This window comes from Nipponia nippon, unplaced genomic scaffold (genome assembly GCF_047370975.1).
Source record: "Nipponia nippon isolate SJK-2023a ecotype South Korea unplaced genomic scaffold, ASM4737097v1 scaffold_5, whole genome shotgun sequence".
NCBI lineage: Eukaryota > Metazoa > Chordata > Aves > Pelecaniformes > Threskiornithidae > Nipponia > Nipponia nippon.
The window spans coordinates 79,966,806-79,991,510 of record NW_028262369.1 but is presented as its reverse complement, the minus strand read 5'-3'; the positions used below and the strand labels follow the sequence as shown (position 1 = coordinate 79,991,510).

At 35.6% G+C, this 24,705-nt stretch overlaps 1 protein-coding gene across 5 annotated transcripts in view; it reads left to right on the top strand.

The window, feature by feature from the left end:
- The window catches only part of SCN2A (sodium voltage-gated channel alpha subunit 2), an 83,626-nt gene that overhangs the window by 29,030 nt on the left and 29,891 nt on the right, over positions 1–24,705 (top strand). For 2 of the 5 annotated variants that reach the window (XM_087730545.1, XM_087730549.1), the window contains exons 5-17: positions 768–896; positions 1,563–1,654; positions 2,568–2,840; positions 6,392–6,455; positions 7,022–7,163; positions 8,007–8,213; positions 9,629–9,919; positions 13,126–13,506; positions 14,501–14,633; positions 16,288–16,526; positions 17,488–17,661; positions 19,384–19,740; positions 21,357–21,836. In XM_087730545.1, coding sequence (XP_087586671.1) covers positions 768–896; positions 1,563–1,654; positions 2,568–2,840; positions 6,392–6,455; positions 7,022–7,163; positions 8,007–8,213; positions 9,629–9,919; positions 13,126–13,506; positions 14,501–14,633; positions 16,288–16,526; positions 17,488–17,661; positions 19,384–19,740; positions 21,357–21,836 — 2,962 coding nt within the window. Of the gene's footprint in view, positions 1–767; positions 897–1,374; positions 1,467–1,562; positions 1,655–2,567; positions 2,841–6,391; positions 6,456–7,021; positions 7,164–8,006; positions 8,214–9,628; positions 9,920–13,125; positions 13,507–14,500; positions 14,634–16,287; positions 16,527–17,487; positions 17,662–19,383; positions 19,741–21,356; positions 21,837–24,705 lie in introns of all 5 variants that reach the window. The other 3 variants (XM_087730550.1, XM_087730551.1, XM_087730548.1) reach the window with 3 other exon arrangements.

Below are 24,705 nucleotides of genomic sequence, written 5' to 3'. Positions count from 1 at the left end.
CAAGCCTGAAAGCCTTTCAAGCCTTTTAAGCAGTTTAATTTGAATTCTTTTCCATTAAAGATATAAATGAAACTAAATTTCAAGATGACATCATTTAGAGATAGAAAATTGAAATTACTCAGAATGCCAGAATTAAATATTTTTACTTTTTACATTTCAACCACATTTTTTAGTCAAAATGAGTAGGTGAATTTTATTGGCATTTGTAAATATTTTTGGTTGTTCTTGCACAGGATTTGGATCTGAAAACACTCGTTTCATTCCAGTACTATGCCTGTCTTGCTGAAGGTGAAGTACTGGATCCACCTACTCTGTAACATAAAGTCGATGAGGGCTGATGAGGGTTGGCATGTTGCCAGCTCATGATACTAAGCAACATATCAGCATAAAAATAACATTGAAGAAAGAAATTTTTAATCTGGAAGCAACTTCTGAAATCCTAACGTAATCCACCCGTGTGTTTGGTTATAACATGGATTCAGATTGGACATAAACATGCACCAATGAAGTAACCGGGAATTTTGCAGCTGTCTCGTTGGTATAGATTATAGAAGTTGAACTTAAGCTAAAGGTTGTCATTTAGTCTTGTAATCATAATTTGATACCTCCTTCTTCCTTATGGTACAAATTCTGCAGATGTTTAAAGTTGGCTGTAACTTCCATTAAATTCTTATGCCACTTAAAGAAAAGATGACAATAAAGCAACTAGAGAGCATAATGTGTAATGTATGTGTTTCTATAAACTCTGTCTTGCGTATTTTCCTCAGATACACATTCACTGGAATTTATACCTTTGAATCACTTATTAAAATTCTTGCAAGAGGCTTCTGTTTAGAAGATTTTACATTTCTTCGAGACCCATGGAATTGGCTAGATTTCACTGTCATTACATTTGCGTAAGTCTACTTTTTTTTTTTTTTAATCTTTCTGATAGCATGAAATTAGTGACTAAAAATTGCCTCATATTTTGTCAGCCAGAACATTTGGAGCCTGGACTTCCTGCGGTTTCAATATGTTTCTTCTACCTCTTTTACACATTTTAGTGTTTCTAACTAAGCATGTGCTGCAGAGGCCAGCATGGTGTGCCAGCTCCTTAGGATTGTGAATGCCATCAGCCCGAACTGTTCATATCCTGTCTCCTTTCTGCATACCAGAATTAAAGGAATCCTTTTGACTTCCTGCTATAAGCTGACCAAATTAAGTTTCAAACATCAAGTCAATGTGGTTTATTTTGATAAAACTTAATTTTATGGTCAGAAGCATATTTATAACACAGGCAAAATACAGCGAACGGTGAAGAGGTCTTGATCAAAGACCCAAGCAAACAGGATAAAATCTGCCTCAATTCTGAGTAACTGTGATTTAATTCTACAGGTATGTAACAGAATTTGTAAACCTAGGCAATGTTTCAGCTCTTCGAACTTTCAGAGTATTGAGAGCTTTGAAAACTATTTCTGTAATTCCAGGTAAGAAGTAGTTGGTGTAAGGTGTTAGGCCCCTCGTATCTCCAACTGTTATTTGTGTGCTGTCATTGTGTTTGTGTGTGAACTCCCCTATTACAGATATGTGACAGAGTTTGTGGACCTGGGCAATGTCTCAGCGTTGAGAACATTCAGAGTTCTCCGAGCTTTGAAAACAATATCAGTCATTCCAGGTGAGAGCTAGGTTAAACACTGAGGCTGACTTTTGTTCCACAAAGGCTGTACTCACGTTTTTAAAGCATACGCCTTGTTTGCTACACATTGTTAACAAAATAAAAAAGCAGGAATCAAGACATGTAATTTTATTTAAATTGATTCTTGCTTTTCTTATATCAGTTGTATTTGCTCTTTCAAAAAAATCAGCCTTTGAGTTTAACAAATTCTTGCATGAGATATTTGCAGCAAACAGCCTATGTGATTTGCATCTTATGACATCAAGCTTTCCTTTATATGTTTTAAATATAAGTTAATTTTAAGCTTTCATACTGATGCAAATTTTGTCATTTATTGCAGGCACTTGATATAGCAACTTAATTCAGTTTTAAAAGTCACGTATAAAAAATTAAACTCTAAAGGATAGCATGGGCCATGCATGGGGTATTGTTTTAAAGATGTCTTTCTTCTCCAAACCATCACCCCTCTTATACTGTAAGAAGATTATTATGAGGATATAATTCAAATATGCACTTATACTGTCTTTATAATGGGTTTACTAATGCAGAATACTTTTAAAAAGGTTCATATAACAAAGGTTTGGGCAAGAAGCATCAGCAAAAGCAAACAATGCTTTTCTATGTAGGTTTGAGATATAGCATGAATTATAAAATCACTTGTTTTGGCATAAACAATGTGTTTGGTATTACCTACTTTTTATTTCTGTACACTATAAAATAAGCATAAACTTACAGCTTTTCATTCATCTTCACAAGTAATAAGGCTTTTCATGAAAATTATTGTATCACAAATATTAGACTCATTTAGTTGTCATTTTGCATGAAATCTTTATCTTGTCAGGAAAAATCACATGATTTTTTTGTGTGTTTAGTATCTGTTTAGCATCATAATAAAAATCTTTTCTTTTTGTAGGTTTGAAGACTATCGTGGGAGCCCTAATTCAGTCTGTGAAGAAGCTCTCAGATGTTATGATCCTGACTGTGTTTTGTCTGAGTGTATTTGCACTAATAGGGCTGCAGCTGTTCATGGGCAACTTGAGGAATAAATGCCTGCAGTGGCCTCCAGACAATTCTACTTTTGAAACAACTGTTATTTCCTACTTTAATAGCTCTATAGGTGAAAATGGTACATTTATTAATACAACAATGACAACATTTAACTGGGATGAGTACATCGAAGACAGAAGTAAGAGTTAATTATATCATCTACACTGATCTTCTAGATTTTGATTTTCTAGAAATTTTAAACAGATACAAAGGCATCGGTATCTTTCCATTGCAATTAAAATGGTGCAATCTGGCCAAGAGACATGAAAGCACTCATTTTGTGTAGTAAATAAAAGAAGAGTCATAATGTAGTTTAACATACTTATAATGTTGTACTTGGTACCAAAATATCCTTTTATCGAATATGACTTTTAGAGTAAATCCACATTGCAGCGCAAAGCAGAAATTTCCATGCTGGCTTCAAGCCTCCAGAAATAGTGTGACAGTCCTAATATGGGATCCGAAATCATATAGCTACATTAGTGCAAGATAAGGCCCAAAATCATAAATCCACATTTGAACGTCAGTTAGCTCATGAATCCTGCCATAGCATGTAAATGCAGCTGCGTTGTTTCTTCTGGAACTTGGTGAGTGTCTCTGCACCATACTACCTTGCACAACAGAGAGATGCCTTTATGAGAGTATTGGCAATTTATCGCATGCTTCTTATTCTAGGAAAATAAGAACTAGATTCCATATTACGTATCTTTTAATTTGTTTCTTATCTGTGGAAAATCAAGAAATTAGCATTTTGGTCTCCTTTGTACCTCCTAATACAGTGTTTTCACCATTTTAGGCAGTTAATGTCACTACTGTGTTAACAAAAGTTATTTTAAAATAATTCAGATAGAACTACTCTGAACATATCTATAGTATATTGCTATTCTGTCTCTCACAATGGTAAATAGCTTCAGTCTCTCCTGTTTATCTATGCAGTCTCTCCCATTTTTTTAGTGTATTTAGGGTTTTAACTTTGTAATTAGGCATAATCTTAGTTTTTTTATAAAGTCTGTATAAATTTTGTAACTGATGCCTGTATTACTAAAAGTTAGGAAACCTCCGTCAAACAGCTAAATGGTTTTGGATCCAAGTCTCATTGCCTTATAATCTTTTAATATACTTACCGTCTCAGCATGCTTATAGCATCATAGAAATGTCGTCTTGGAGAAGATTTTGAATGACAACCTATTCTTAAAAACATCTGAAAAATAGATTCCATTCCATCCCCCTTTAGCAACTTCTACTACTACATCACACAAATAGAAAGATCTTTCTAAATATCTGACCTAAATTTTCCTAATTTCAGATTGAATATATTACTACTTCTCCTGTGGACTTAGAAATAATATAATCATAGGCTACTTTATATTAGTCTTTATAATATTTAAAAATTGTTATCTTCTTTATTTCTGGTATTTTCTAAACCAAGCTTCTTTTCTGTTTTGCATTTTCTATATCTGTTTTAACTTTTTTTTTTTTTGACTGTTTCCAATCAGTCTGGGATTTTGCTTTTTCTTTTTTGTTTGGGTTTTTTGTTTTGGTTTTTGTTTGGGTTTGGTGTTTTGTTTTTTTTTAAATGAGATGCTCAAATCTGGTACTTATTCCTCTAATAAAGCTACGAATTAGAAGTAATTACCTAATGTGCCATATATGGAACATTCCTATTAACACATCTCAAATTACATCATTTTTATATCAGCACCCTATTGTTGATTCACAGTCAACTTGCAGTCCATGACAGTCACTGCATCTTTTTGTACAGCAGTGGCTGTGGCCAGATCCTATCTATTTTGCATTTACGTATTTGATTTTGCCTTGTCAACTGTAGCATTTTCCACTTGTCTCTGTTGAAATAAATCCAATTGCTTTTGGACCAGCTTGTCAGTTTGTAAAGGTCATTCTAAATTTCAATCATCTTCTCTCCTAGCTTGATGTCCTCAGAATACTTGATGTGTATTTTCTATTATTTCATGTCTTGAGTTGGTAATGAAACTTGTTATGAAAACCGTGTATAGCACAGATCCCTGGAGGATCTTCAGAAAGATGCCCTTCTGAATTGACATTGGGCCACTGGCAACTGCTCTCTGAGAATCTTTTTTCAAGTATTTTGTGATGATTCCAGCCAGAACATCTCTCCTTTGTTTGCTTATGAAAGTGTCATGTACTTGTACATGACAAAAAAAAGTACAAACTTGTACCCATGAGTGTTGTCCTGTTATTAAGTTGGCAGGAGACAGGAATCGTTTTATATATGGCATATTTTTTATAAACTCATATTGACTATTTTTATTACTTTATCATCTTTGTATTGAAAAATTTATTTATTTATTTATTTATTTATTTATTTATTTATTTATTTAAATTTAAATGTTTTCCAAAATAGGGGGCTGAGAGTTGAGCTGACTGGATAGTTGAACTGGATCCTCTGCTTACCAGAAGAGGGGCTGTGCCACATAAGAATATGAATTAGGCCCACAGACCATTTTGAAAATCCATTTTGGTGCCTATCTGCATCTTTAAACTTCTAAGCTTTTTAAGCAGGGGCCATGACTATGTGAGCACTGGAATGTCTAAAAATCCACTGTTTCCTTATCTGATATCTGAGAATAGATTGCAGATGCATAAATTATGCACAGAATCTCTCTCTCTCTCTTTAAAATAAGCAGATTTTATGCTGTCTCTATTGTATACTGGTGGTGACAGAGTAGAAGCTGTCAATAGGAACTGGTTGCAATTCCCTGCTTGTCTCTTTAGCATTAGCCCTCGGTTGGTTTATGCCAGCTAAGCTAGTCCATGCCAGCTGGCAGTGAATCTCAAGGAGCCATCTGCTTCCTGGGAACAGCCAGAACATACCTAATTTTGGCAACTTTAGCTTAATATGCCACCTGACCCAAAAATCTCCACTGGAGATTCCCATTTTACCGTAGGAATCCCAAACTAGGAATTGATGGCAAATTGGTTTTCCCTTTCTACTTCAAAGCAGAAAAAAGAAAAGATAAGAATGTGCCAGGGGCTTTTAAGACTTCCATCTCTTTAAATTGTCTTTTACTTCATTTTAATAGTTAGCCTATTAACAAAATACATATATACACTTCAAGTACATTCCTCTGCTATAGAATTTGGTGTACTAATTTTTTGTAATGTACAATAAAAGCTTGGTTTCTCCTTCAGCTGCTCAAGTCAAGATCCAGTTAGCAGTTTCTTTTGCATGTTGTGTTTTCATGCTGCAAAAATTTCAGTACTTTTTCAAGTAGTATTTGGATAAAATAGTATGTAATGAATAATAATAAATGAATAACACTAAATAGTATATATCAAAATGCATGATCAAAGGCAGGGAATTGCCCTCATCCTTTGTCTTGTTTTCCTGTATTTGTTCACTCATTTGCTGACATACACAATTTGGCAATCCACCCATTGTATCTCACTCATTTGGGTAGGTTACTGAGAATTAGCTGTACAACTACCTTTCTATTTTCTAAAGAAAGGCCAACTTCAAGACTCTATAGAAAGTCATTTTCCTGTCAAAATAGTATTTTCCATGCTTTTCTCATTCCTAATCATTATATAATGCAGTTAAGCTCTGCTTATTTCTTTAAAGTGTAAAAGTCTATATCATTGCTCAATTTCCATTAGGTATAAATGATGTCTTTCTCATCACCTTTTTCATTTATTTTTTTTAAAAACCAGATCATTTCTACTTCTTGGAAGGACAAAATGATGCTCTGCTGTGTGGCAATAGCTCAGATGCAGGGTAAGAAAACGGTCATAATTATTCATTATGCATCAAGAAAAAATAATTAGCTACTTAGAATAGTTCAGGTGGTCAACTTTAGTATCAACTGTACCGTAGAGTTGCAAATTACTGATGTTTTGCAATTGAAGCTCTACCTAAATATAACCATCTATGTGATTTAAGTTTACACAGGCACTTTCTTCAGCATCTTAGACTAATTTTGTAAAGGTAACCACATGAATGCTATGTGCATAAATGTTGCTGCCAGTTGCGGACAATTGTTGATCAACAGCCATGCTAGTTGACATTCTTCTCTTGTCCTGGTGGAGATGTGTTGATATGACAAATTGTGGGGAAGGGTAGATTATTATTAGTTATGTTATTAAAGCATTTAAATATCATTAGGAAATGGAATTAAAAATTGAAAACCAATAAGACATATTTTTATCTTAGGCACGTAAAATAAAATTTTACTTGTTCATAATTTCATTAGCAACTGGTACTCCTGAACAATTTTGTGATTTACTATAGCATATCGTAATTTAGAGTAGTTGTTAAAAATAGCATTTCCTCTTCTTTTGTAGTCAATGTCCAGAAGGATATATATGTGTGAAAGCTGGTAGAAACCCCAACTATGGCTACACAAGTTTTGATACATTCAGTTGGGCATTCTTGTCACTGTTTCGATTGATGACTCAGGACTTTTGGGAGAATCTTTACCAGCTGGTGAGGACTTATTAAAATAAACAGCACCATCACCAATACCATTACTACATAGTATTTGCATAGTTATTTTCATTCACGTGTCCCTAAGGTCTTTGGGACAGAAATCATCTTTTATTTCATATATGTAAGCTATCTAAAACAATAGAGGCCTTGTTTATGATTTAGGTTCCCATGTGCTACTCAAATACATAATAAGAAATAGCTGCTATTTTATGAAGGCGGTTAAGCGTTATTGTTCTTTTCACAAATGAGTAAATGAAATTAAGTTGTTAAAGTTTCTTACCCAAACATGCTGTAAATAGATGCCAGTTAAATTGATTTGCAGTCTAGTACAAATATGTTGTCATATAGGGTCATATATATGTTGTCATATAAGGTTACATCTTGTCCCTGAACTACACATACCCTTAAACTGAAGGACAGCGATGTTGTGCAGCATAACATTTTGTATACTGCACTGTCTTTGTGGCATTGTAGTTTGGGACTGATGAGACAAGAAGGTAAGATGCTGATTAGTGGCCCCACTACTGTTATATTTAAAGGCTATAATATAGACATATAGTGGGGGCAGCAATTGCTACTACAGATTCTCATTGGCAGAAGTTCTGAAGTATTCAAGGTACAGAATCTTATTTACCTTGACCACAGTAAACACAAAACTTGGATTTTTGCACATGTAGCCAGAATATAATACTATTTGTATATGGAAAAAGTAACTAAATAATCTTGTGCTAACACAAAGCAATTTTTTAATGTATTTCTAGATTATAACACAGATGCTACCATATTATGCAACCGTATTTAAAAGTCTGCTAAAAATGGGTATTATCTCTTTTTCCCCAGACACTGCGTGCTGCTGGGAAAACATACATGATATTTTTTGTTTTGGTCATTTTCCTGGGTTCTTTCTACTTAATTAACTTGATCCTGGCTGTGGTTGCCATGGCCTATGAAGAACAGAATCAAGCAACCATGGAAGAAGCAGAACAGAAAGAAGCAGAATTTCAGCAAATGCTGGAACAACTGAAAAAGCAACAGGAAGAAGCTCAGGTATCCCTGTAAAGTAAAATTCCTTCTTCCATTCATGATTGTGATCAGATGCAGTATGTCCGCATATGAGAATAATTTTACTCCCCTACTCCTAACAATATATTACCTCCAGTCTTATAAATTCCTTCGTTTTGCAAACAATCTTTAATCTTTTCCATTGCACTGTTTCTGCTGGCTTGAGTGAACCTGCTGATTTGTGACAAAAATTATAATCAATAAGCAAAAATACTCACTTTTCAAATTCGAGATGGAAATTAACTTTTTTACTGAACACTTGAACAAGTTGCCCAGAGTGCTTGTGGAATCACCATCCTTGGAGATAATCAAAAGCCATCTGGAAATGGTCCTGGGCAACATGCTTTAGGTGACTCTTTCTGTGCTGGCGAGTTGGACATGATGACCTCCAGAGGTTCCTTTCCAACCTCAACCATTCTGTGATTCTGTGAAATGGAGATGGAGATGGAGGTGTGGGGGGAAAAAAAAATCCGGAATTCTGCTTATTTAAGTAACAGAAGCAAAACTATTGTAGGTGCTATGGGAGAAATATTTTGCTTCAGCTACTTTTGGCTTTTTCTACTCCTTCCTCAGCTCTCGCAGCAGAAAGCCATAATGTTCCAGGTTTAAAGAAAACTGGAAAAAGTGGAGAAACTGGTGGCACAGACATCATGATTACATACTGCTTTGAAATTCCTTTTCATTTTTTGAAGACGCTGAAATCTTTAATAGGATAATTGATAATGTCTGCTTGGCATGTGGCCACATAGAGCAGAAGTTGAACTATGTCTTCCATGTAAGCGCATGACTGAAGTCAGCAATAGGTTTTTTTTTTGTTTGGTTGGTTAATTGGTTTGTGTTTGGTTTTTTTTTTACTTGTAAATGAATGTTAATCAAATACTCTACAAATATTCGAAACTTCAAACAGAAACAGCTCTCTAATAGCCTGCAATTTAAGTCAAATATCTGATTATGATTTGCAACTGAGATAAACGTTACACCAGATCTTTAATAGACTAGAGAGTATTCAAAATCCAGCAAAATGGTGTAGGAAAGTGTTGTTTCCTGTTAACAGCGATATTTCCTGCTGTTTGAGCCTTGTTTCCTTACTTTTGCATAGTATTTCAGGTGAAAAATTCATTGCAAAATATTGCTCCACTAAAACAGATGCTTGTTAACTTGGTTTTCTGACAGCACAGTTTTCCCTTGGGCTGCTCTAACTCCTGGTTTATGGAGCAGTGGCAAATTATGGCTCCTGTGGTATTTCACAAATTATACTTCTTATGATATGCTGGGTTCAGTGAAGTGGGATCACTGCTTTTATTTCAAAATCTCTGTTTTTTTAAGAACGGTAATACATTTAAAACAGTGGTGTGTGTTTGTATACGTGTTGTAAATTGCATATATGCTTGTACGTATAGGCAGCAGCAGCAGCTGCAGCAGCTGACTCAAGAGATTATAGTGGAGTAGGTGGAGTAGGTGGATTCTCCGAAAGTTCTTCTGAGGCATCAAAACTGAGCTCAAAGAGTGCTAAAGAGAGGAGGAATAGAAGAAAGAAGAAAAAGCAAAAAGAACAATCTGAAGGCGAGGAGAAGGATGGGGAAGAATTTCACAAATCTGAATCAGAGGACAGCATCAAAAGGAAAGGTTTCCGATTTTCCATTGAGGGGAATAGACTGACATACGAAAAGAGATTCTCTTCCCCACACCAGGTACCATAGTATTATTACCTCTTAAACACCTTTGTTGTCTACGCATCGTATAAACAAAAGCCTGTAAAGTAGTTTGGTTAATTCTTGCAAAAAATACACAGATTCTTTAATATCTTAAATCAAAGTATGACCAAGTTAATCATTTCTGCCAAAGATGAAACTGTAAGAATTTGAGAGATTTTGTTTTTATTCTGAATTTATATGTGAAAAATCAAAATAATGTGTATTAATTAAAATGAGTTGTATTTCAAGTTTCTTAATGAAAATGGACCTATCTCCCCATCAAGATGGATGTATTCAGCATGATCAGTGGCTTCAAAATTTGGTGCACACTTACAAAGGAATTTCATGTTTTAAATGAAAAAAGTACTAAATCTGGGATGCAAAAAGCCCAGTAGAAATTGCATAAATGTTCATGTGAAATTTGACAAATTAATTGATGTGAGACCATTAATTGTGTTATCTTAAAGAAGGTGGAAATATCTGTGGCAACGTGTCCTTGCATGTGTTCTCTTACATTGAAACACCAGTGACTCAGAGTGCCATCTGCATCTCCCATCCAGACATTTATTTCATTTGATAGTTTTGTCATGTTATCTATCCCTTCTACAGTTTTCAGAGCTCATCTTCATTTGCCCACTTCCAACCCTCCCCTCAGAACTTCAAGTCCAGATCTCACATCCATTCTGTCCTTTTTCTGCCCCTTTGTGTGCCTCAGTATGCTTCTTCCTTTTATCCCCACCTTCTTGATTCTCCCTTGTCTTTATGACTTGCTTTCTCCCTCTTTTTAGTCACTATTACTAAACTCATTCTTTACTTTTTAATCCTCCTCTATTACTGTTTCTAGAAAGCCTGTTTCATACCTAAATAGATCATGAGCATCCATATTCTCTTCATGTGTCACTTCCTCCAGCTCCCATTCTTGAAAAAGCTCAGACCTCTTCATCCAATATTTTCTTATTAAGGACTGTCCTCCTTAGACCAGGGTGTGGTGGGAATATAATGTTTCAAGCTTCCTATTTCTACCAAGTTAACTCCTCCTTCCACTTACTTTGTAACGTACTTCTTTTTTTAATAGTACTGCTACCTCCGCCCCCCCCCTCCCCCCCCCCCGCCTTGGTCTACCACCATTTTATGTTATTAACTGTCTAACTAGTCTCTGTAAGACCTCATTGCTGAATTTAGTTAGTTCATGATTCATTCTATTCCTTATACAAATTTTCACACCTATATCCATTGACTTCAACTTCATGTTGAAGACCCATCTGATCCCTGAGGTGCATATTCTTGCTTGTGTCTTCATTCAATCTGCAGCCTTATTCAACTGCAGCTCAATTCATCCATCTTGTAAGAAATTAAGCATTCCTCATACAACTTGCTTCTCTTACCTTTTCATCTCCAAGTTCATTTACAGCTGTTTACTATGACAGCCTAGCAATCCCCTCCCCTCTGGTTTTCCAACCCTAGTTCCTTTTTACTCTGGGCTCTAGCCACTAAACAGAAATTCCACTCACCAGTTTTTAATAACCTTTTTGTAGACAAAACCCAGGTTTATACCTCATCTTTGACATTTTCCTTGACATTTCACTTGCCTTCAATATAACTGGCTATTATGTTCTTCTTGAAAACGTATTCTTCCTAACATTCATGATTTTGTCTCCTCTCAATTCTCCTGGTTTAGTTGTGCTTTAGAAGATCCTTTTACCCCTTTGACAGTTTTCTAAGGGATTTCCACAAGGCCTTTTGCTATTTCCCTTCTCTCTCTTTCTTTTTTCTTTTTTTGTTTTTTTAACTCTACTCTGAATCCACAATTGTGAATCATTTTTAACTTGAACCTCTTTCCATGTCCCAATTACTGCTGTATTCATCAAGAATGTTGTTGCAAAGAGCACTAACCTATCTCATTGCTTTTACCTAATCTGCTAGTAAACATATCTACCTAAAGATATTTTTATAATACCATAAAACATACGTGCCTAAAGTTCTTCCCAACCCACCTTGTCTACTTACAGTCAAGTCCCAGCTTTGACTGACCCATGCCAGCATCCATAACCTCCTGTTAAATTTTCAAACTAGTTTCTTTGAGCTCTTTCTGGTATGCTGCCCCTCATGCTTGGAAGAAGCTCCCATGAGTTTCCACAGACCACTTCATTGCTTTCCTCAAATCCCTCTTTAAAACTCTCTTTTACCATGCTGCCTACAGAAAGCTTGACAGGGAAGTGACTTCAGGTGAGCTAAGACCACTGTTTATCATACCCATCAATTTTGCCTCCTTGTATTCCCTCTTTTTGTATCCATCTGTTGTGTTACACTTAGATGATAAGTTCTTTGCAGAGTGCCTTTTTGTTCTGCATTTTGCAGTACCTAGAACAATGGGGCTCAGGTCCATAAAGATAAGTTGCAGAAGAGAAATAAAGACACTGCTTTGTTATGTATCATCTCTGCTATTCATAGAGGGTTTGGGTGAAATCAGGTACTAATGCTAATCAATCAAGTCAAACGAATAACTGATATGAATTAAAGTTAAGAACATGTACAATTATTTGCAAGATGAGAGCATTATTTTGATTCCAATCCTGAAAAGATCCTGCCATAGCAGAGCATTTGCTCACATGAGTAAACTGATGAAGATTAGTGAGACTGTTCATACAAAATTACAGGCATATCTTTGCATATTCAGGATAGCTAAGACTTTAAAAAAGAAATAAAAACCTTATTGTGGCCTACGTGACTAGTATCTGAAAAACATGTATGTTTTTTAAACTAGGCAGTATTTGGGAGCTACCTCTGTGTGCAGACTGAGTCACAGGAAATTTGCCTAAAATTTTATTTATACAGCCTGTCAGAATAATGCCAACCTGGGTTAAATAGTGTCTAGATGTCCTTACTCAGTTTATGAACAGTTGGTAATAAAACAGGCAGAATGGCAGAGGAAACAATTCTGTCAAGCAGTTTCTTTTACTCTAATTAAACCAATTGATTTCATATATCCAAAGTAGTAAAATAACTAGTCTTTGTCTGTCACTTACGTGCTCTTTGTTTACTATCCAAAAGGGAGTGTATTTGGGGGGGGCTGTACCAGTTCATTTCTTTGTAGATGACCTTACTCTTTAAGACGTATTAACACTGTGGTTTTTTCCCCTGTATGAAAACATTATATTTGAAAGTATTTTCAGCTGATAATCATTGTTTTTATTTGCCTGCAGTCTTTGCTGAGCATTCGTGGCTCCCTGTTTTCCCCAAGGCGCAATAGCAGAACAAGTCTTTTCAGCTTCAGAGGTCGAGCAAAGGATGTAGGATCAGAAAATGACTTTGCTGATGATGAGCACAGCACTTTTGAAGACAATGAGAGCAGAAGAGATTCTCTCTTTGTTCCTCATAGACATGGTGAACGGCGCAACAGTAACATTAGTCAGGCCAGTAGGTCATCCAGGACAGTACCTCCACTTCCAGCAAATGGGAAGATGCACAGCACTGTGGATTGCAATGGAGTAGTTTCTTTAGTCGGTGGGCCGCCAGCTCTGACGTCACCTACTGGACAGCTTCTGCCAGAGGTGATGATTGATAAAGCAGCCACTGCTAGCAATGTAAGGAAGTCTGCAATAGCTCAGGCATGATGTCCTCTCCCTGTATGATCAACTACTGTTTCTACAAAATTTAGTCACTTGGGAATTATTCCCTTTCTGGCCAAGCTGTGAATGCTCCTTTCATATATTCCAGTTATAAGCCAAAGTAGGAACTGAAAATATATGCTAATTTGCTGGGAATTAACAGAATAGCATAGTAAAGCATTGAATAAATATAGTATGTGTAGTCTTACAGCCATTGATTCATTATGCTAACTGAAGACTTAACTGGAAGATTCTGTATTCGTATATCAGACAGGATATCAAAATGAAAAAAATTATAAATTAACTATATTTGCTTAATGGAATATATTAAATGAGTATTTAACTTCCTGCTGACTGTATATGAAACTTTTGATTTAACACTGATAGTACAACTTACATGGGTTGCGATAGTGTTCCTGTCACATAGTTAATTTTTCTAGGGTTTTTTTTTTTTGGAGATGTCAACATTTTAAAATATTTTTTTCTTTTCTATTGTTTGAAAAAGTGTGCTAGGAAATTGATAATTTATTCTAAATTAAGAGTTATCTTAAGAAAATGCACTTACTCTTTGTGCTTTTACTGCTAGCTGTGTGGGCTGTGCATTTTCATGTTTAGAAAAAGACTTCACTGCCTAATTAGAAAGATATTTAAGGCAGAGCTCATTGACAAGCATTGTGGAACTTTTTAGAGTCTAAAAACTGTTTATAGTCTAAAATCTGTTTTTATGTCTTAGCCCTGTTTCAGCAAAATACTTAAAAACATATTCTTTAAGCACAAGAGCAATCCTACTGATGTATTTGACTATTTGCTATATACAAAGTTAGGCATACATTAGTCTGTTGCAAAATCACAACATAAATGGAGCATGGTGCAGGACAGCGAGTGTTTTAAACCATTATACTTTTATAATAATCTACAGTGTTATTACATGAACAATCAATAGGCTATTTTATCAGTGTTTTATTTTCAGGGCACTACTACAGAAACTGACTTAAGAAAGAGGCGGTCGAGTTCTTATCATGTTCCTATGGACTACCTAACAGATCCTAGTGCAAGGCAAAGAGCAATGAGTATAGCCAGCATGCTTACAAACACAATGGAAGGTATGTAACAGAATTTTGTATGACAATGCCATGAAGTGCTATTAAATGTATGATACATTAAGTAGTAGTGGTGTTTTAAGGCAGATATTTCAGCCTAAAGGATACAGGCAAGATGAGATTTGTATATAGAGGTAGTATTTTTTTTAAAGATGGACTGATGTGTTTGGAAAAGCAGTCAAGCTTTCAATATACTAATAGGTTTGAGGTGGAAGCAGCAAACTTTCAAGTTAAATGCAAGCAGAAAGGAATTGATCACTGCAGTGTTTCTCTAGAGAAGTTATGTTTTGGGGTAAAAGCTCTTTTTAGATTAATGAAACAGCTATGCTTCTTGCAGTAGAACAATCCCTTTCTACCGATTCACCAGACATGCTGTTTCACAAAGGAATGATCATGTTGTTCTTTCTGTAAGGCTAAATACAATGAATCTGAATCATGGAATTAAGCAACTACTTGTAAGAAAGGGCAAAACATTACTTTGAGCCTTAAATGACTATGCCCAAAATAGCAAATGGAAAGGTAATAACGAGCAGTTTTGCACATGTGGACCATAATACTGTCTAAATAGTTGTCTGACTTCAGGTTTGTTCTACATGTTTATCTTTCATGAGGAAAATTTTAAATATTTTATTCATTCTATGTACAGAATCATAGAATGGCTTGGGTTGGGAGGGACTTTAAAGATCACCCATTTCCAACCCCCCTGCCATAGGCAGGGACCCCTTCCACTAGATCAGGTTGCTCAAAGCCCCGTCCAACCTGGCCTTGAACATTTCCAGGGAGGGGGCATCCACAACTTCTCTGGGCAACCTGTTCCAGTATCTCACCACCCGCACAGTAAAGAATTTCTTCCTAGTATCTAATCTAAATCTACCCTCTTTCAGTTTAAAACTTACCCCCCATCCTATCACTACACTCCCTGATAGAGTCCCTCCCAGTCTTTCCTGTAGGCTCCCTTTAAGTACTGGAAGGCTGCTACAAGGTCTGCTCAGAGCCTTCTCTTCTCTAGGCTAAAACAACCCCAACCCTCTCAGCCTGTCCTTATATGGGAGGTGCCCCAGTGCCCTGATCGTCTTCATGGCCCTCCTCTGGACCCGCTCCAATAGGTCCATGTCTGTCTTATGCTGGGGACCCCAGAGCTGAACATAGTACTCCAGATGGGGTCTCATGACAGCGGAGCAGAGTGGAGAACCACCTCCCTTGAGGTGCTGGCCATACTTCTTTTGATGCAGCCTAGGACGAGATTGGCTTTCTGGGCCGTGAGCGCACATTGCCGGCTCATATTCAGTTTTTCATTCACCAATACCCCCAAGTCTTTCTCCGCAGGGCTGTTCTCAATCCACTCATAGCCCAGCCTGTGTGCCAGATTTCTAAGACAAATATCTATTTTGCATCCTATGTAGCATTTGCTTGTGAATGGTTATTTTATCTATTGAATATTTAGTATTTCTACATCGAATTTAAAACATAGTGGGACAGATTATTTTTAATTGTAATTTCTTTTGACTGACAGTAGCCTTGGTTTCAAAGGGTCTACAATATCAACATAGTTTATCAACAGTACCTTTGAAAACAGCATTTAGGCCTCAAGGAAATACCCAGGTGATACTGCAATAGAGAAATATGTTTAAAATGTTATTTTCATTTTTCTCTCTAGAACTAGAAGAATCCAGACAGAAATGCCCACCATGCTGGTATAAATTTGCTAACACTTGCTTGATTTGGGACTGCTGTACTCCCTGGCTGAAAGTCAAACATATTGTAAATTTGATTGTGATGGACCCATTTGTTGATCTGGCCATTACTATCTGCATTGTCCTAAACACCCTGTTCATGGCCATGGAGCACTATCCGATGACAGAACAATTTAGTGGTGTGCTTTCAGTAGGAAACCTTGTAAGTCTTTCATGGTGTACCATGTGTGTCAAATGCATTTTTCTTAAATAATTCTTCTGTGACCTATGTACATATGTTTAACAGAAAATGTTGACTAGATATTTATAGGCTTGGGATGGTTGAATTTAAATTTAAGCTGTACTGAATCCCTCTTTGTTGACATTTGTGGATTTCACTACTCTTGCTTTATGGAGCAAAAGATAGTAAGATTTATTGAGTCAATATGCATTTTGATTTTTAAAACCTTCAGCTTCTGTCATTGAAGCTGATTAAAGAATTATTAGATTCTAATATTAAAATATTAGAATTTATCTAATATTTTTTCTTGGATGGATACTTACAAATCATAAGAACTTTCAGTTCCATTCCCACACCTGTTCCGCTCCTCACTAGCACCTCCTGAGGTCCTGGGTGTTGAGGGAATTGTAGAGGGGAAGGACCCAGCAAGCATGGCAGATATACTGCAACTCTGCAGGAAATGCTGAAGTGGCATGACAGTGCCTTCCGCAGGTCATCCTGAAGAAGAATAGTTCTGCTCAACTTTCAGTATAGTTTTTTTTCTTAATAAAATAATTGTCCCTCTCATAAACCAATCTTTATCCCTAGAAGCAAAAAGATGTCCCAAGGGCAAAGATGAGATCTAAGAAGGAAAAACTGAGCATTAAAATCAGGAGAGATTCCGTGTATCGGTATTTATACATGCATATTAGCAGGCTGGATAAAAACCATATTTTTCCCATGTACCTTTTTTTCTTTGGAAACCCAACACTGTGATGCATATGTAAGCTTCAAATCTGAATTTAATTCCTAACCTCAATGTATGGCAATATAGAGAAGCTATTCAGACTTATCATGGATTGCTTGCTGAAGATACAACTTACCAAAAGTTGATACCATTAGTTTTATTTTTTTAAAATATTTTCTCATTAAACTGGAGTAAGAAACTGTATTTTCCTTGCAGGTGTTTACTGGAATTTTCACAGCAGAAATGTTTCTCAAGATAATTGCCATGGATCCTTACTATTATTTCCAAGAGGGCTGGAATATTTTTGATGGTTTTATTGTGAGTCTTAGTTTAATGGAGCTTGGCCTTGCAAATGTAGAAGGATTATCTGTCCTTCGATCATTCCGATTGGTAAATATACTAATAAAATATGTTTCTATGTTATATTTTTGTATTTGTGCATTATGTTGTGCATTTTTCATTTGTACATTATATATTTGGCTAAGACAGAAGATCATTTCATAACTTACAAAATACTAAATTGCATACCCACTAGATGGCATGTGTCTATGATGTCGAGTTTGTTTTACATATTATCTTAGTAACGTCTATTTCTTCTTCAAGACGTTGTCAACATAAATTCTGTTCTTGCAGTGAGTATGCTTTAAGGATTACCTGTTTTTAATAGCAGTATCTCTTAGAGTCTTTTTCGCCCTAGATGAGGGAATAAAAAATGCAAGAGCCACAGGCCCTCACTACCTGTGACTGAAGATTAGTAAATTGCTTGGTAAATAACTGATTAGTTAATAAAAGTTTATTGACAGTTTTAGCTGATAGACTTCCATTACCAGTTTGCTTACATAGTTAGTTTTAGAAGAGAGTAGTGTTGAGATTTTTCTTTTGATAGGGATTTTTCATCACTACCATCCTTCTCCTTACCATCCTCTGCAAGAGTCCATCTGCTGTCTAACAGCTTTTCTGTTTGGAATTCACTACAGTATCTCTGTCTGTTATTGGATATCTCTGTCATGAATAGGAACTTGAAAAACCCTGGTCTTGCTGAAGACTAGGCTAGCATGCAAGTTGATGTTCAAATCCTCTTCTGAAAAGACCTACACAGTAAAAGACATGAAGCTAGAGTTCCTAGTCATCAAGCTCAACTGTTGCCTTAAATAAAGCAAAAAATATTTAACTTTATTTAAAAGTTAAATAACTCCCCTTTAAAAAAAGAGAGGGTTTAAATTCATCCATTTGCTGGTTCTCTGTGTAGCATTATATTGCATTTTGCCCAAAGTCTAATATTTGGATTGACTTTTCCCTCAGTAACAGAATTCTGTTCTTAACTTTGCATCTATATATTTTATATCTCATCCAATGAAATAATATTTAGATTTAGATTCCTTTTAGTATTCTCCTCTTTCAATTGTCTGAACACTTGCTATATCTTTCTGAATAATTTCATTTTTGTCTGCTTCAAGTTGTACTGTAATATAACACTTTCCTTTGTCTGTTTTTCTCAATGTTGTATGACAAACTTTGTAAGACACATTATGCTTATTTTAAATGACAGAAAAGATATTGTTAAAGATACTTGTGAGTAACTTGTATGCCTGTCATTAACAACTCTAGCTTGTTTCTCTTTCTAGGAAAACCATTTCTTCCATCTCTCTGCCAATGAAGATGAAAGAGATCTGGAAGTGTCTATACACTTACAATCCTCTTAAACTGATCACATTTCACATGTGCTAGTTTATTTTTAGTAATATTCTCTTAGAGTTAACTGAAGGAGAAAGACTGTTTTGTCCAACTTGTCCAACAAGTACAACTTGTTTATAGATATTTAAAGTCACCAAAAGAGGCAAAGTCTGAATTGGAGACTTTGTGATAATTGCAATGTAATTGAAATGAGCATAGAGACAGTATTTTTGACTTCTTATGACTTAAATCATGACTTAAGACTGCTGATGTCTAGTATTGTACAAAGAACTGGAAACACAGATTTTGTAACTAAAGTTTCTAAAGGTCACATGAGACATGATTTAGACACAGGGTAACTGAAATATGAAATGTATAGCAATAATTTCATTACAATTAGTAACATGAATAACTGTATACTATTCTTCTGTTTTGCAGCTTCGAGTTTTCAAATTGGCAAAATCTTGGCCAACTCTAAATATGCTGATTAAGATTATTGGCAACTCAGTGGGGGCTTTGGGAAATCTGACCCTGGTGCTGGCCATCATTGTGTTCATTTTCGCTGTGGTTGGGATGCAGCTGTTTGGGAAAAGCTACAAGGAATGTGTCTGCAAGATCTCTAGCGACTGTGAACTTCCACGCTGGCACATGCATGACTTTTTCCACTCTTTCTTGATTGTGTTTCGAGTGCTGTGTGGAGAATGGATAGAAACGATGTGGGACTGCATGGAGGTTGCAGGCCAAACTATGTGCCTTACAGTCTTCATGATGGTCATGGTGATTGGAAACCTAGTGGTATGTAATCAGTGGGGATTTTTTTAAAACTATTAGAACATATTTCCTATTTTTCATGATTTACAAATCAGAGATGAAGACTGAAGAAGGACTTTAGGAGAATGTGTAATTCATTTGCCCTTTCTCTAAACCAGGTTCAAATATACCTTGATCATTTACGAAAAATGTTTGTCTACCTTTTCTTTATATCTTCAGTAAGCTTATAACCTCTTTAGTAAGATCAGTGCTGAATTATGCTTGTAGTTAAAAATGCCTTTAAAAAAAAAATCTAACTTAAATCATCTTTTACAGCCAATTAAACTGACTGGTCTCAATAGTGATGGAAAACAGTTGGTCTTCATGACAACATTTATATTACTTAAAGGCTTACTGTTTCCACTTTCAGTCTTTCTGAAACAAAATAAGCCTAGCTGTTCAATTTTTTCTTATAGGTGATGATTTCTAAACTACTTATCCCTTTTGCTACTGGCCTCTGAATTCCTCCAAGCAGCATTTTGGATAGAGACAAAAGTACTGAATAATGTGGAATAATTATACTTCCATGTCTTACACCCAGCATTCCTTGTGATACATTCCCAAATGACGCATGAAATTTCTGCACCAGCATTGCTTTCCTGATGTAGCCTATATGCCCTTTTCTGCAGTGCTTCCACCTTGCCAGTTTTCACACCTTCTGTATATGTACTTTTCATTTTTTGTAACCAATATTTCCACAATAGTACTTCAGCATTAAATGCCCTATTGATTTTGAATCATTTCACCAGTTTACCATGGTTATGCCTAATGGTAATTCTTTCTTGTTGAGTGCTAGCATCCCTTCTCTTTTATGGTATCATCCACGAATCTTATAAATATGCTTATCCACAGGCATAAATACCAAGTTTAACTGGACTAATGTGGGACTCCTGTGATATACCTTCTAAAATATTCTGCAAGTTTGAACAGAAAGAATTGACAAGTATAATTTAAATATTATTTTTAATCAGTTTTGCACATAGTCTGTCGTAATTACGTGTAGTCCAAATTTCTCGTGTTTGTAAAATGTCATCCAAGAAAGCCTGAAATAGTTTCCTAAAATTGAGATATATCACATCTGTGGACTCGTTATCTCTTACCTAGTTTTCCTCCCCAGAACAAAAATAGACTGATACATTCTTGGCAAATATATAAGTTTATTATATTCTGCATTAGAGACACTGAAACTATGGTGTGTTGAACTGTAGAAGATGAGTCTGCCTGCATTCCCCTCGCCTGTGAACACTACAGCAGATGTAGCTTGCATAAATTACTACATCATATTGTATCCTGCCTCCTTATATCATTCTCCATTTTGAGCAGCAGACCTGGACTACTTCCAGTGTGGAGGAAAAAGTCAAGGAACAGCTCAGATTTTCACCTATATTAGTCAAGTTAAACAAGCTAAAAATGTTTTTGGCAAATTATAATAAAATATGGGGGACAGGGACTATGGACTGGAAAGAATAGCAGAAATGTGGGTTGAAATAAAGTGCTAGCTGTGAAATAAAAAATATGTCATATTGAACAACCCATAATGGAATTACTTTTATGACTTAAAAATAAGACATCCAGTATATTTTCTCCTTACTGTCTTTTAGGTACTCAACCTCTTTTTGGCCTTGCTGCTGAGCTCATTTAGTTCAGACAACCTTGCTGCTACAGACGATGATAATGAAATGAACAATCTACAGATTGCTGTGGCAAGGATTCAGAAGGGAATAGATTATGTGAAGAGAAAAGTGCGTGAATTCATCCAAAAAGCCTTTGTTAGAAAGCAGAAAGTTTTAGATGAAATCAAACCTCTTGAAGACCTAAACAACAAAAAAGACAGCTGTATTTCCAACCACACAATAGTAGACATAGGTAAAAACCTTGCCTATCTTAAAGAAGGGAATGGAACTACCAGTGGCATAGGCAGCAGCGTGGAAAAATATGTTGTTGATGAAAGTGATTACATGTCATTCATAAACAACCCAAGTCTCACTGTGACAGTGCCAATTGCTGTTGGGGAATCAGATTTTGAAAATTTAAATACAGAGGAGTTCAGCAGTGAGTCAGACCTGGAAGAAAGCAAAGAGGTAAGACTATTTCTATATTTAAAATACCCTGATACTTTTCTTTTTTTCTGAAGGTTACTAGTGTTGAATTCAAATCTCTGTTTAATTCCTGTATAACAGTGTATACAAATTTGTAATGGTATTTAAGGTAAATTGATGTAAGGTTGAAGATTTTGAATGAGATGGTAGGACAGTATTGCATTTACAGTAATAATCAAGATGCATAAGACAATTTTTTAGAAAATTAATATTTTTATTCTGTTTTATTTCCTTAAATCATTAACAAGAAAATGAACCAATTTAATAGCCCTGGATACCAAAAGTCTTACAAAATGGGGTGTGTGTGCAAGTTTCTCCATGCTTATTTCATCAGTGCCGTTTATTTACTCTTTTGTCTGCTTTCTGGAGTGCCTCCTGTCAAGTTAACAGTTCATTCGGATGCTTTTAACCTTTTTGATATAGTCTAAATACATTTAGATACATCATAACTACATTTGAATACCGGACTACTGTCACTAAATGATTTCATATAAATCACTAATAATCCATCTGATAGTAGCAGAACCACTGGAGAAGTGAAGTAATGGCCTTATGGTAAAAAAGTTATGAAGCTTTATATCTCAATATAAGATCCTTTCATACGGTTACCCATTGTCATTTTTAAAGCTTTACGATATTGGAGTCTGTTACCTACTGTAACCGGAATAAAATGTACCTCTTTCTGGCACAATGTGGTGCCAAATGGACAAATCTGAGCCAGCACTTAGTGAATTACAGTGGATGCCGAAGCCATTATTATTGTGTTAACCCAGTGCTCTGTCCTGCACAATTGTACATGGTGGAGGCACACCACCTCAGGTGGAGTAAGTCTATGCTGTGCTTAGTTCACTCAGAATTAGCATGGGTATTTTTGAACAGTACTGCATGCTATGGTGTAGACATAAACTACCCTAAAAGTTTTCATAAGTAATTGCCTCGCGCTTGAATCTGAGGGCATAAATGTGGATAAGATTATAGTAATTCTCACCCTGAGATCCTTTTTTGTACAGACTGCATCACACATTTAGTCATATTTTCTTGTTTCTTATCAGGAATGTCTTTATTGTTCTTTTAAAAATATTTCTTTTTTGCAGGTTGTTTGAATTAGTATTTATCTTACTCTTCAAAACCATGACTTGGGTGTAGAACAAAGCAGAAGTTGTTGTAGTTTAACCTTTAATTATCCTGTGTTATGGAGAGGGTGATTATATGAAAGTTTCTTGGTCTGAATGTAGGATTTTCGTTGATTCTATTCTATCTTTGTACATATGATAAGAAAAAGAATCTTCTTCAGGGACCTTTACACCACACAGGGCTAGTGCATTGTTCTGTCCTTCCATTCTTCTGGTGTTCCATTGTTCTATCATCCCATTGTTCTATCATCCCATTGTTAACTGTTTCAAAACTTACTGCTGCCAAAGGAGCAGCAAATTCTGCTGCTAATCTGGTCAAATGCCACCTATCAGTGAGATCATCCATAATGATTACATATGACAGTAATGGCACAAGTTATTTTTCTGTCTTTTTGTAGATCACGTCGTTTCTTGGTATAGGCCTGGTCCTTCTGGGTTTGTTCTTTTTTTCCCACTAATCATGTTAAAGTCCATCTACCACTTTCAGCCTTTTCCCTGTTTAGCAACTAGTGATAGCCAGAGGATGTACTGAAAGTTTGGGAATAAAGTGTCTTAAGTTAAAGTTCAGTACTAGGAAACAGAATACTTTGGATTTCTTCATCACAAAATATTTATTGCTATCTTGGTGGAGTAACAAATACTGTCATTCTGTGTTGTCTGTAAAGTTAGTATAGTATTTCTATCAGTTTCAAGGGTGCTGTCAACCTAAACCTATCCTTTTCCATAAAACGTTCTAAATGCCTCAATTGGAAAGTGTGAAGAAGATACTATTAGTTTATTCTGCAGATATATTGTGACTGGCAATAATGCGTCCGATGATATTACTGCATGAATGACACTAAAAGAAAATCTTCTGACACAAATACAGTCTGAGATGTTGACTGTGAAGTCCCAGTACAATCAGAATTATGCAGTCAGGAAAACTCTTCTCTCTTCACTTCTTATTTGAGCTCCCACCCATTTCAGATTAATTCTGGTAATGTTACTGATTCTGATACTACCACTACTCATAGTAGTAGTAAACCATGTTTTAATTTGTCCTATGTAGTTTTCCTGTGCTTGTTCTTTTTTAAAGGTTATGAAGTTATGTATGTATTATCTGAAGTTTTATCAAAATAGATTATAGCTCTGATAATTTTTAATTGGCAACTTCTCTGCAGAAGTAATTTGGAAATGTAATTGGATTCTACTAATTTAAATACTATATGTCATTGAAATGACTGAGAAAGAAGTAATTTAAATATTTTCATTAGTGATTATTAGATTAATTAGCTGCTGAAGTCTGTTTTTAAAAATGTCATCACAGGACTGTTCTGTACTAGTGGATTATTCTCCATTTCTTATGCTGAAGCTACAATTGTTGTGCAGAAAATAATTTGTGATTCATTGAACAGTGGTAGTAAGAAGGAACATGATTTTTGGTAGTGTCTAATGATTAAGGCATCTGTTTTGAGAAAGAAATCTTTCCCTGCTATAAAATCTGTTTACCACTTTTTAACAGTCAATAGTCAGTGGCTAAAATGCAGAAACTGCCTTGAAATAGGGACTGAAACCTGAATTTCCCATATGAATTCCCTGATCACCAACATTCTCCCTTTTGCTTCTTTTTGTAGTCCCCTCAATCTTTAACTATTTACTGCACAAGACCATTACGTTAGTAGAAGAGATGGAGGATGTACCTTAGTCAAACTTACAGGCTGGTGATTAGCAGGACAGAG